We start from the raw sequence: 14,480 nt of genomic DNA on the forward strand, positions 1-14,480 counted from the left end.
TTTGCTTCCCAGCTGAAACAACTGGGGGGCTGGAGACTAATGGACACGTCAGATCCAATACGCAGGCTCCTCCACCCCATAACTGATGATAATATCCAGTGTCTGGAGGCGGGTTATCCATATTTAAACACTTGGGCTCCGACGGTACTCCTTTTAAAAATCCTGTGGTCCTACGTTAAAAAGATGCTAGGGATAAAGGGCTATTTGTCCCATACTCCCATATGGCGAAACCTAAACTTTAAGGAGCTATACACACTTCAAGGCTTCGGGAATTGGGAAAGGGCAGGCATAAGGTACATTGCACAAATGTTCAAGGGGACTATCCTTAAATCATTTATGGAGCTACAAGCGGAATTTGACATACCACGTACTAATTTTACAAGTATTTGCAGCTACGACATGCACTACAGACACAGTCAAGACAAACAGAACTCAGGTTGATAGACCACCCGCTAATACAAGGGATCCTAATGGAAGGAGAAAAGAAGGGCATGATCTCTAGATGTTATAATATGCTTCTTAATACAATTCAAGACCCAGACAATTTACCATGTAGACACAAATGGGAGGAAGATGTGGGAGCCATGGATGGGGAGACCTGGAACATTTGCCTCGCATCTGCTTCCCTGGTCTCGGTATCTGCCTCTCAAAAGCTTTCCCACCTTTATTTGCTACACAGGGCATACAGGACTCCGGTACGTCTCTACAAATGGGGGGTACGTGACTCACCTCTATGTCCAAAATGTCAGAGGGACAATGGTGACCTTTTGCATATGCTCTGGAAGTGCCCCAACCTTTTTCGCTATTGGACGGAAGTCCTTGATACAATGTCTCAGGTTTATGCTTTTACTATTTCGCGAGACCCTACGACATGCCTACTGGGTGCCCTGGATGAAGAGCTGTTGTCCCCATCCGTACACACAGCAATTCTTCGCTTGTTATATATGGCTCGCAAACTAATTGCACAAATTTGGATAACTCCCAGGGTCCCCACTAGGCGTCAATGGGTTGAGCAAGTCAATAACATTTTCAAAAGGTTTAAAAAAAAAAAAAAAAAAAAGAACTGACATAATTTTGAAGTGTGACAGTAGTTAAATGTTGGAACGGCTTGCCTACAGGGTCCTGGAGGCATGCAGAACCCGATCAAGCTGTTTGACAGTTTTATTTTTCCTTACACTAAATCTTTAATGGTTTGTTTCTTTACATTCATTATGCCTTGTCTCAGGTATCATTATATATTATGTGTAAGTTTTGCCATATATTTGAATTGCATGTTTTAAAAAATCTGACAGTATAACATGTCAATTACTTTTTCATATCATGCTTTGTACTACTCTGTATGATGTATATTTGACTCAATGTACAAGCAAAATAAACAACTTTTCCTTTGACTAAAAAAAAAAATAACAAAATGCGTTTGAAAGACTGCTGCGCAAATACAGTGTGACATAAAATATTGCAACAACTGACATTTTATTCTCTATGGTCTTTAAAATATATATATGTATATGTATATGTATATGTATATGTATATGTATATGTATATGTGTGTGTGTGTGTGTTTGGGGGTTCTAAGTAATTTTCTAGAAAAAAAATACAGATTTTTACTTGTAAGCAACAAGTGTCAGAAAAAAGGCCTGGTCTTGAAGTGGTTAATACTTACGTTGTCGTGACACAAGCTTCTCCATGCTGTGTTTTGCAAGGTTTGATATTTTCAGCTTTTCTGACACTTTCTTTAACATTATCTCTTTTTCTTTCACCTTGTTTCTGAGAGTCAAAATTTCATCTTTCATTGCCTGCTCCTGCAGAAAAAATATCATTACATTAAAAATTTGTAGTATAAAAAATACTTTTAAACAGCCGAAATTCAGTTCCTAGGTTGTACTTTTGCTAACCATGTTCCTGTACTTGTTCAGCAAAGTAATTTATGTCTGTAGGGAAAAGAGTGGCGGAGAATTTAATTTTGTCACAAAATGTGCTCTTCCTTGTGTATTTGATTGTTACTGGTTTACTGTTGCTTTAATTTTGTTTTCCTGTTAAACATAAAATAATGAAGCTAATGTAGCGCACTACCCCCGTAGGAGCTGCTAGTTAGTTCATTCTTTTCTGTAGTGTGACCCACAGTTTATATAGGCCTGAAAGCCTCTGCCCATTCAAATTAACGATTGGTTCAGGGTGACCCACACAAACTAACTGCATCCTGTGTGCAACCCATGCTCCCTCCAGAACCTCTCACTGGAAGAACAGGGCGTCAATCAGACAGAGTATTGGTGGTCACACCCTCCTTCTATTCTGTAATTTCTCCCAACCAATCCAACCCAACCAGGTTTAAACCAACAGGGCAAAACACTGGCAATTTTACCTGACACTAACCCCATCTAACTACTTTAGCACACTCCTAAGTAGGTGGGCGCTACATACACCCCCTCCTGAAATCACAACTGTCTCCAGTTGTGGAAAAGGAATCCACAGACCGGGAAACAATGCTACCTACCCCCCCAACACGAGGCATCTCATATTTCCCTACGTTGCAGTGATGTGTGTGTGTAACATAAAAGAATTAAACATGAATATCTTCACAAAATCACAATTACAATATTGTACGATTTCCTAACTATGAGTCTCTATGACTACAGTCAATACAAGAAGAATCAAGACACCACTCCCAAAGGAGAAATGTTTTAACCACTTCAGCACCGGAAGAATTTACCCCCTTCCTGACCAAAGCACTTTTTGCGATTCGGCACTGTGTCGCTTTAACTGACAATTGCACGGTTGTGCGACGTTGCACCCGAACAAAATTGACGTCCTTTTTTTCCCACAAATAGAGCTTTCTTTTGGTGGTATTTGATCACCTCTGCGATTTTTTTATTTTTTGCGCTATAAACAAAATAAGAGCGAAATTTTGAAAGAAAACAATATTTTTTACTTTTTGCTATAATAAATATAATTTGAGAAAAAAAAAATTTCTTCATCAGTTTAGGCCAATATGTATTCTTCTACATATTTTTAGTAAACAAAAATCGCAATAGGCATATATTGATTGGTTTGCGCAAAAGTTATAGCATCTACATACTAATAGAGCTTTCTTTTGGTGGTATTTGATCACCTCTGCGATTTTTATTTTTTGCGCTATAAACAAAATAAGAGAGACAATTTTGAAAAAATCGCATTATTTTTTACATTTTGCTATAATATCCCCCAAAAATATATAAAAAATTTTTTTTTTCTCAGTTTAGGCCGATACGTATTCTTCTACATATTTTTGGTAAAAAAAAAATTGCAATAAGCTTTGATTGGTTTGTGCAAAAGTTATAGCATTTACAAAATAGGGGATAGTTTTATGGCATTTTTAATAATATTATTTTTTTTTTTACTAGTAATGGCGGCGATCAGCGATTTTTTTTTTTTTTTATTGTGACTGCGACATTATGGCGGACATGTCAGACATTTTTTACACATTTTTGGGACCATTGTCATTTATACAGCAATCAGTGCTATAAAAATGCATTGATTCCTGTATAAATGACACTGGCAGTGAAGGGGTTAACCACTAGGGGGCAGGGAGGGGTTAAGTATGTCCTAGGGGAATGTTTCTAACTGTAGGGGGGATGGGCTAGCTGTGTCACTACTCTGATCACTGCTCCCGATGACAGGAAGTAGAGATCAGTGACACTTGTCACTAGGCAGAACGGGGAGATGCTGTTTAAATGAGCATCTCCACGTTCATCCTCTCCGTGAGGCGATCGCAGGTATCCCCGCAGCGATTGAGTCCGCGGGACCCACAACCCGACTCATGCTGCTCCCGGCCGGCGCGCACGCAATGGCACGGCGGGGAATTCAAATGGACGTACCTGTAAGTCCATTTGCCCAGCCGTGCCATTCTGCCGACTTACATCAGCGTGCGCCGGTCGGGAAGGGGTTAATTACTTCAGGTCTTCATCTGTATTAGCATCTCCGACAACCATCTTTCCAGAAGATACCTGCAGAAGAAAAATACATAGGCACACATCCTATTCTATATTCCACCTTCACATTTAAAATTCTTCTTGGCATGGGTAACATCACCAGGACTACCATCCCCTCAAAAGGAGTCTGAGGACTCCTACAGGACAGAGTACACACGCCAGGTTAACTACTTTTGAGTCCATGAACCAAATACTTTCTGAATGACTCCAACGGGAGTTCATAACATTTTATATAACAAGGAACTAACAAAGGGACTGACAGGGACAGCAGCAAAATAGTGTCCATACTGGCCAGGCAGGCACTGGTGCTGTTGCCCTGTATAGAAAGTCCTTGGGATAGCCCACCCTATCCCCTCTGCCCATTTGCAGTTCAGGATAATTCCAGTACTTCTGTAGATCACTTTACAGATAGTACCGGTGGTCCGGCAACCTTTTGACATGTGTCCCCTTCCCCTCTGACCGAAACAGAGTATGACTTGGTATGTTGTCCAGGTTTCTGCACCATCACTCTGTCCTTGTAAATGGCTCTTTCCTGCCGCCATTCTTTGAAAATGTCCTGAAACCTCATCCACTGTTCATGATCAGGGGTTCTTTGTGGTTTAGGGACGTGTAGATAATCCCAGACAAGGTCCTGCCTCCATCCTTTCTGGGAAGCCTCAACAATATCCATAACCTTGCCTGGTGCATAGGGGTATTCAAGTCCCCAGTTATGAGCAACCCTTTTCTGTACATCCCATTGGAATCGGGACAGTCTCGGTAGTTCCCTGGGCCTTCCCCGCCCTGGCAGAACAACAGAGTCAGAGGCCCTCACAGCGTTTTGTTGAAAAGTGGGTACTCCAGTGTGCGATGCGTCCTTGGACGTCTTGTTCAGAAGTGCTGGGAAGGTGGCAATGCTTTCCGAAACCCCCGGAGGTGGCACTTAGGGATGTGGAGCTCTCTAAAAACCAGTCCTCTTCTCCACTTGAACCACCCTCCTCTGGTGAGGACCATACAAACAGGTGCTCCAAAGACCCGTACTGATCCAGCACTTCAGGCGAACCCCAATCTATGGCCCGGCCTCTGCTTCCCCTGTCCAGCTCACCTAAGGGATCCCCCTTTGACACTGGTAGCTCCTTCTGGACAAGTTCTACAGAGGGCTTACAAGTGACCAGCTCTCCAGGGACATTTCCCAAGGACTGCCTTACAACACCCACAGTCTCCCAGTCCCTAGCCAAGTCACAGGCCTTCCCTGCTGATCCTACCTCCTCCAGTGGTGGAATGTCAGTCTGGCTCTCCTCTACCGAAATCCCCGATGTTGCTTGGCCCTCTCCGGCCCTCCGGAGGTTCAAAACTTGGGGCATGCAGAGTCCGGTGGTGCTGTTGGCATAAAAGTACTTCACCTCCTGCTGTTTAGGTCCCAGCCGCGTCAGTTGTGCACTGCAATGGCCGCACCAGGCCCAGGTGTTCACACCCAGGGTAGGCCTTCGACAGTCGGGACAGATCAGGCAAAGTCTCTCTACTCCATCCACTACACCGAGCGCCAACCCACCGGTGACTTCCAAGTGGATGCCGGTGTCGATTAGGATCAGATCCTGCATCTCAGTAGGTTGCTGCTGGCCGGCGGGCTGGTAAAGCTCCGTGCCATCTTCCTCTGCTGTGAGTACAACGCGTGGCACGCTGGTAACCTTTCCTCTGGGGCGTGGCTCCACCCCCTTCTCTCACTGATCCTGCGTGCGAGGAACTGTAGCTCTTCATTTCTATAGTGTACGCTAGCGACCCCTGGCGACAAACGCAATAGAATTGCAGGTTAAACAGCAACTACAGTTTCACAGCGAAAATGTCTCTTGTGATGTCCCAAATGTAAGAGACATGTTCCCTGCATAGTCTCCGGCCACACCACCCCCTGTGTCCATGTTTCCAAGGGCAACAGCGACATCCACAACTCCATTACATTTTCCTCCTATGTAGCAGGATAAATTTTGAGCAAACAGTGGCGATGCTGGCGCTGTACTCACTCCAGACACCTCTGTACAAATGGCAAGGTGCTGCCTGCGATGGTCCCTTGGGACTATCCGGAATACAGTCACTGGTTTGAAGATTCTGTTTCTGGAGTTGCTAGGGGTAATGGACTAACAGAAAAGTAAAATCTCGGTGGGACCTCCATGTAGCGCACTACCCCCGTAGGAGCTGCTAGTTAGTTCATTCTTTTCTGTAGTGTGACCCACAGTTTATATAGGCCTGAAAGCCCCTGCCCGTTCAAATTAACGATTGGTTCAGGGTGACCCACACAAACTAACTGCATCCTGTGTGCAACCCATGCTCCCTCCAGAACCTCTCACTGGAAGAACAGGGCTTCAATCAGACAGAGTACAGGTGGTCACACCCTCCTTCTATTCTGTAATTTCTCCCAACCAATCCAACCCAACCAGGTTTAAACCAACAGGGCAAAACACTGGCAATTTTACCTGACACTAACCCCATCTAACTACTTTAGCACATACCTAAGTAGGTGGGCGCTACACTAATAAGAGGCAATTCTTTGGCACAAGAACAAGCTTAGAATAGTTTAAAGATGCTGCCACCCTTAGGCGTCATTTAAAGTGGTTCTAAAGGCATAAGGTTTTTACCTTAATGCATTCTATGCATGAGGCTGTGTTCACATACATGTTTCCTTGCATCCAATTCGCATGACATGCAAGTGTGACCGACTCACAATGGAGCCGGTTCACACAGGTCCGGGCAGCGACGGTCTGCATTCCAAAAGGGTCCTGTTCGTCTTTGGGTCCGGTTCAGGTGCGAATTCAGGTAAAAGTTCAGAGCTGATTCGCACCTGAACTGGTGAACAGGGACGCACCGGACCCTATGCTGTGAGTCGTGGCCTTAAAGTAAATAACGTTCCATTTCTGGGCCTCCCCTCCCTACTAAAACTACACTCGATCCAGCTCTGTCCCCACCGGCAGTCCCACTCTGCTCTGTTTTCCTGCATTCATGGGCTTGGCTGAAAACAATGGAAGCCATTGGCTCCTGCTGCTGTCAATCAAATCCAGTTAGGAGAAAGTGGGGGGGTTGGGCTGAGTTGCGTTGTGTGTGTCAATGGACACACAGCTCGGTTCAGGAGCGAGCCCACATGTGTGCTACCATAGGAAGCGGCTTTCTATTGTGGCACGCAAAGAAAAGGAGGAGCCTAGAGCACCCCAGAAGAGGAGGTCAGAGGTCCCTCTGTGCAATTATTGCACTGTTGCACACAGAAGGTATGTATAACATGTTTGTTATTTTAATAAAATAAAAAAAAAATCTAGCTTTATAATCACTTTAAAGCTCATTGCACTCTGGAAGAAGAGGTATCACTAGAAATTAAAAATATTTTTACCTTCCGTGGGACCTTAGTATAAGGAGCACTTGGTCTCATTCCAATGCATGTTGCCATTGTGGAGCAAGGAAGTGGAGGTTTGAGTGACAGTGCATGTGCCTGCCAACAGGTGCTGCTGGAGAGGAGCACTGTCATTCACCAAACCACAGGTAGGGGAGCCTTTCAGCGTGAGGCTCCTTGTGTGAAAGAAATGTATATGAGTAGCACTTACAGCACTGCACATTCAGTCTGGAAGCTGTGGTTCTCTGTAGAAACGAGGAGGAGGAGATATCAGAGCTGCAGTAGGGCTCTCCTGAATGTAAAGCTGGCTGGGGAGAGACGCAGCGGCTGCATACAATTAGGGCTGGAGTGGAAAAGCATCTAGGGCTGTCATGCACCTAGCGATGAAGCCGATCTCTTACACCTCCGGCTAGGTACCAGTGATAGGGTAACAGGAGACATAAGAGCCTGGAGTGGCATGTGTGCTTGGCAGTTCTAGCGATTGCAGATGAGAGGTTTGTGCACACTTGGATGCAGGCTGGAACGTGACACAGGACACCAGGCACAGTAGGCTGGAAGACAGTCAGCAGACACTGGCAGGTCACAGGCAGCAAGCACAGGGCAGGTGGCAGACAGCAGGTGCTTGGCAGGCTGCAGGAGTAGGGATGGCCTCCACAGACTGGACACAGAGCAGGGTCAAGTAAGCCGGGTCAGTAACTAGCAGGCACGTCAGGTATAGAGCAGCAGGCAGAAGTGTAGTTCAGTCTGGACTTGGCAACAGTAAGCAGAAGGAGCAGACAGGGAAGAGCAAGCCAGGGGTCGCTTCAGTTAGAGTTCAAGAATTGTCAGACGGATAGCAGAACAGCAACAGGAGATCAAGCACAGGAACAAGTAGCAGGTAGCAGAACACTGTAGACCATAAGGTAAGGTCCTAGTGCAGTAGAGGTATTTAAATAGCTCACTTGACGCCAATCTAGTGGCGGGCATGTCGGAGCACACGTGTATGCATGCATGCGCATTCGTACGAGCGCGGCTCGTACATGTATTCTATGTCTGCGCATAACTACGCGCCTATGTACATTTGGTCTTTCCTGACAACAGGTCTGGGTAATAAGAATTCTCCATCTGCGCATAACTATGCGCCTGGGTATATTTTGTCTTTCCTGACAGGGGCCCTCGTCACACTAATTACATTCTACATGTCTCTTAACCATGTGTTAAAATGTGTCAAACTGTTTTTAAAAACAGGAGCTTCTGTTGTAACAAATGATGAGTGGGTAATATAGGGTGCTTATTATGCTGCTTTGTTTATGGCCATTTTTGGTCAGTTCACCCATAGAAATTCTTGGCTGCTATCACCATATTTGATCAATGACATCTCCCAGCATCCCTGGCTGGTCTGTGTGCATACAGCAGTCAGAGATCCAACTGTCATTTAGTGGCAGTAGTGCAGCAGAACATCAGTCAGCAGATTGTCAACATGGTGGTGAAGCAACATTGTTGGGCATTATACCATTAAGGTTGGTGTTGGATTTACATCTCTGGACAAATTTACTGATATTGAATTTACATTGTGGGACATTATTTCATATTTCCTTAAATACACAATACATGGTGTGGGTATCCAATTGCATTAACAATTTTTTTAAAGGTGATGTTTAAAGGATTAAATTGTATTGTTCTTTTGCTTCACATGCAACTTTAGGGCAACCCCCCCCAGCAAGTTTTTAAAGTATCATTAAGCCTCATTAACCACTTCAGCCCCAGAAGATTTTACCCCTTCCTGACCAGAGCACTTTTTACAATTTGGCACTGCGTTGCTTTAACTGACAATTGCGCGGTCATGCAATGTTGCACCCAAACAAAATTTGTGTCCTTTTTTCCCACAAATAGAGCTTTCTTTTGGTGGTATTTGATCACCTCTGCAGTTTTTTATTTTTTGCACTATAAACCAAAAAAGAGCGACAATTTTGAAAGAAAACAATATTTTTTACTTTTTGCTATAATAAATATAATTTGGAAAAAAAAAAATTCTTCATCAGTTTAGGCCAATATGTATTCTTCTATATATTTTTGGTAAACAAAAATCGCAATAAGCATATATTGATTGGTTTGCGCAAAAGTTATAGCATCTACAAACTATGGGTAAGATTTATGGCATTTTTATGTCATTTTTATTTTTTTTTACAATAATGGAGGTGATCTGCAATTTTTAGTGGTATTGTGACATTGCGACGGATGGATCGGACACTTTTGACACATTTTTGGGACCATTGACAATTATACAGCGATCAGTGCTATAAAAATGCACTGATTACCATGTAAATGTCACTGGCAGAGAAGGGGTTAACATTAGGGGGCAATCAAGGGGTTAAATGTGTGTTCTAACTGTATGGGGATAGGACTGAGTAAGAGAGGAGACATATCACTGTTCATACTTACTAGGAACAAACTACATGTCTCCTCTGACAGCACAAGGATTTGTGTGTTTACACGCACAAATCCCCGTGCTGGCGCTCGTGCACATGATTGCGGGTCCCCCTCTGCGCACACGCCCTCTGGTGGCGGAAAAGGGGAAGGACGTACACATACGGGGTTTCGCCCAGGCGAGCCATTCTGCCGCAGTATATCTGTGTGAGCCTGTCGGGAACCAGTTAATAGGCCCTCTCCCCGCTAAAAAGGTATTTAAAAAAAACATTGTTTTGCATTGATAGATGTACCCCCATTAGCAGCATACCCATTTGCCTTCTACAGACACCAATTAGAACCACCTTTCGCTGCAATTACAGCTGCAAGTCTTTTTGGGTAGGTCTCTACTAGCTTTCCACATCTAGAGAGTGACCTTTTTGAACATTCTTCTTTGCAAAATAGCTCAAGCTCTGTCAGATTGGATGGAGAGCATCTGTGAACAGCAATTTTCAAGTCTTGCCACAGATTCTCAATTGGATTTAGTTCTGGACTTTGACTGGGCCATTCTTATACATAAATATGCTTTGATCTAAACCATTCCATTGTAGCTTGGGCTGTATGTTTAGGGTGGTTGTTCTGCTGGAAGATGAACCTCTGCCCCAGTCTCAAGTCTTTTGCAGACACTAACAGGCTTTCTTCTAAGATTGCCCTGTATTTGGCTCCATCGATCTTCCCATCAACTCTGACCAGCTTCCCTGTCTCTGCTGAAAAAAGCATCCCCACAACATGATGCTTCCACCACCATGTTTCACAGAGGGGATGGTGTGTTCAGGGTGATGTGCAGTGTTAGTTTTCTGCCACAAATAGCGTGTTTTGCTTTCGGCCAAAAAGTTCAATTTTGGTCTCATCTGACTAGAGCACCTTCTTCCACATTTGTCACCAAAACCCATTTTAAGAATGTCGACCGCACATAAATGCACCAATGTTGAAGATTTTTTCATACAGGCCAACAAGATCGGTGATAGATTTGTAGAGAAAGGCTATGACAAGGAATTAATTAAAGGTAAAATTGCGGAAGTAACACACATGAACAGGGGAGATTTAATTAAAGACAAGAAACCAGTTGGCCAACAAGATTCAGTACCCATAGTGTTGGATTATAATATCGAACACAAAAAAATTGAAAAAAAATAATACAACGCCATTGGCATATTCTTAAATCAGACAGACTTCTCCAAAATGTATTACCTAAGAGACCTAGGTTTATATATAGGAGAGCCCCCACTCTTCACGACCAACTAGTGAAAAGTGTGATAGACCCTCCAAAAATGCAGGCCTCTTGAACCCATTGGGAAAGAGAGCCCTGACTGTTGGGGGCATAACCAGGGCGGAGTATGGTGACTAGGGGTCACGGTGGATTGGTGGGGGGACGGAGTGGGGTTGGGCCTGAGCTCACTAAGGTGGTTGCCCCAGGGGATTCTGGGCCTTTTTGGTGAAGAAGATCGGTAAGAGCTGTGGCTGAACCCCACCCTGTCCCTCCAACCATGGACACCGAGCTCCTTCTGGCCAGGGTCCGAGAGATGGCTCTTCAGGGTCAGGCAGGGTGGCTTTTCTCCCTCCTGACCCCTGGGGATTCCTCTCCTATTCCCACACCTGACCCCCCTCAGGATTCCCCCCCCAGGGTTAGAAGGCGAACTCGGCCGCCTTCCCGCCTCAGCCCCAGCCCCTCTAGGGCCTCCTATTGCCCCCCTCCACATCCGTCCTCTTCTCCCCCCCCTCCTGCTCCTGTCTCTCCCCTGCCTGTTCCGACGGGGAATCACCCTTCCTCTGCCCCCCCCCGTTGTCGTCCGGCACGGAGAAGGTCCCCTGCGCGGGCTAAGGCCTCCACTCGGGCCTCGTCGCGCTGTCCCCGGTCACGCAGCCCCCGCTCCAGCGTTCACCCCGCCCCCCCCCCCTCTGATGTGGGAGGCGGCCGGGCTGGAGCCGCAGCGCTCCCCGGCCCCCTCACTCATACTCGTAGTGCTGCCGCCAGCGCGGGGGGCGGGGGGGTCCTGAGCGGCCGACCCGCTTATTCCTCCGCTGGGAAATCATCGGGCACGAAGGGGAGGAGGAGGCGGGTCGGTCCGCCGGCCGCCGCTGCGTCCTCCGCAGCTGTCCTCGGAGCCGGCGATGATCGCTCTGCCGAGGACTTGGAGCCGGTCCGGCGCCATCTAGTGGACGGAGTGCTCCCTGCGCCTGACAGGGCGGGAGTTTTGAATATCCACACACCACAGCTGGGTGCTAGGTGCGCTGGGCAGCACAGCAGTGTGGTGTGTGGAGAAAGCAATGATGGGCCACAGCACTATCCCCCTGCGCCTGCCTGGGTAGGAATGTTAGCACAAGTGCAGGATCAATCCTGCGGAGTTCCTTCTGTGCCCGGCAGGGCAGGGGACAGGTATCTTCCTCCCACGTCCCAGGATGCGGGGGTTGGCGCGAGGCACATCTCCCCTGCGCCCGGCAGGGCGGGCGATGTGTGGTTGACCCCTCCCTCTCTGATACCCCGTGCCCACCGGCAGCCTCCTGCGCCCCGCAGGGCGGAGGCCAGCCGGGTGCGTTTGACCTCCACCCCGTCGGTGGGGCAACCGTATCCCTACGTGCCTGTCCGGGCTGGCGGTCCTGATGGGATGCCCGCATCGGTTGCCCTTCCTCATCCCCCTGCGCCCGTCAGGGCGGGGGATCTCGGCTCCAGACCCGGGCTGGCGGCGGCATCCGCCCCGGGTCAACCAAGAGGAGCTGGCAGGTGTACCTGCCGTTGCTCAGCCTCTGTCCATGGTCAGTCGGATTCGACCGGGTCCGTGGTTGGACCCCCGCCCTTGGACCTTTCCCTGAGTCGGGACAGCACAGCGGATTACGCAGCCCGCCTACGCTTGCAGTCTTCTGAAATCGCCTTGGAATCGGATTCGCTGTCAGGCCCGATGGCCGATCGTCCATCACCCGCGATGCCTCCTCGACAAATTTTGCCGTTTTCGAACACTGGCTCCGATGGCTTCTTTGGAGGGCCTCCCCTGTCCGGCCCACTTATGGAACCTCGTTTCCGGCGTTTGACTGAGCTCCTCCGGTCGTCGCTTTCCTCGCGGACGTGGGCGGCGTACTGCCGGGTTTGGCATGAGTGGGTCCAGGCGTCGGGCGGTGAGTTTAACATTTATTCTCCGGATGACCGTCGTTTAACCTTATTTGCCTATTTATTAGTTCTATCGGAAAAAGGCGTTTCCGGGTCGACGGTTTCATCCGCGTTATCGGCCCTGTCATTTTGGTTCCAGCTCTTAGGGTGGGAGGATGTAACGAAAGCTTTTCTTGTCCGGCGGGTTATCCGGGGTTGGAAGCGGGTTACGCACCTCCCGGATACCAGACGCCCTATATCTGTTCAGATTCTTTTGGGCATCTTGTCTCTTCTTCCGAATGTATGTTTATCGGAATATGAGACTCTCCTTTTCAGGGTAGCTTTTTCTTGGGCTTTCTTTGGTGCCTTTCGAATTGGCGAATTGGTGTCAAAGTCAAAATTGATCCCGGGGGGCATCCTATGGGAGGACGTGGCGTTATCGCATCGCAGTGTCACGATTTTCTTGCGTTCATCCAAGACTGATTGTTTTGGCAAGGGCCGCCGGGTAGTCTTGCATTATTGCGGCGGCCCCTTTTGTCCGGTGTCCCTGGCCCTCTCTTTCGTGCCTTCGCGCCCCCTGTCCCCTACATTTTTTGTCCATGCTGATGCAACTTCTCTCAGCCGTTTTCAATTTTTGCGCGTTTTTCGTCGTTGTCTGGAGATTTTGGGTTTTCCTGCGAAGGAATTTTCCACCCACTCTTTTCGCATTGGCGCAGCGACCGCCGCGTCGGGTTTGGGTTTCTCTGATACGGAACTTCAGCGTTTGGGTAGATGGGAGTCTTCTCGTTTTTCTCTGTATGTCCGACCACATCTGTTGTGTTGATTTCCAGGTTCTTTTCCGGCACAGATTTGGATCCTCGGGGATTCTTTCGTATACTGGGCCGCTCGCCGGGCAGAGATCCGAACTTACGGCAGGAACTTGGGATTCTCATACGATGTGGCGAGGATACGTTGGATCGGGTTGCGTGGGTTACGTTGGACTCAGGTTCTTCAGGAATGTAAGCAACTTCGTGCCCACGTTTCTGGTCCCATCATCCTGGTCATACATGCGGGTGGGAATGACGTTGGATATATGCGATCCGTGGACATCATATCGGCTGTAAAAAGTGACATTGCACAATGTTGTGCTTTCTTTAATAACCTGACAGTTGTTTGGTCGGAAATCGTGCCCCGCTCGGTATGGGCGCGTGATGTCCCTGGCCCCCTTCTAGAACATTTTCGTAGGAAGGTCAATGCCCAAGTGGCTAAGTTTGTGCGCCAGATAGGGGGTGTAGTGGTCCGCCACAGGGACCTGGAGGGTGATAATCACGATTTGTTGCGGAGGGATGGAGTTCATCTGAATGACATCGGGCTGGATATTTTTAATTTGGGTCTCCAGAGGGGCGTGGAACAGGCGCTGGCTGCGGTGGGGCGCCAGTCAGTAGCTTACTGACAGGCGGGTGGCGGTTTTTGGTGACCTTGCCAGCAAAACACGGCGGTAAGAGGTACGCCCTTCACGCTAATTGGGAGATAGACGGCAGTCCGGCACTTATGGTAAGGACAGGCCCCTCAGTTATCTCCCTTTCCACCAGTCGGAACTGAGTGCTCACAGTGCTACTGTGACTGGCACTGTGGAATGTTAAATGTATGTTTAAGT

General features: G+C 47.6%; 1 protein-coding gene across 5 annotated transcripts in view; it reads right to left on the reverse strand.

Annotated features, from left to right (window-relative positions):
- The window catches only part of LOC141103311 (myomegalin-like), a 716,510-nt gene that overhangs the window by 38,137 nt on the left and 663,893 nt on the right, over nucleotides 1-14,480 (reverse strand). For all 5 annotated transcript variants that reach the window (XM_073592764.1, XM_073592765.1, XM_073592767.1 and 2 more), the window contains one exon: nucleotides 1,664-1,802. In XM_073592764.1, coding sequence (XP_073448865.1) covers nucleotides 1,664-1,802 — 139 coding nt within the window. The remainder of the gene's footprint in view (nucleotides 1-1,663; nucleotides 1,803-14,480) is intronic.

The sequence above is a fragment of the Aquarana catesbeiana genome, linkage group LG07 (genome assembly GCF_042186555.1).
Source record: "Aquarana catesbeiana isolate 2022-GZ linkage group LG07, ASM4218655v1, whole genome shotgun sequence".
NCBI classification, from domain to species: domain Eukaryota; kingdom Metazoa; phylum Chordata; class Amphibia; order Anura; family Ranidae; genus Aquarana; species Aquarana catesbeiana.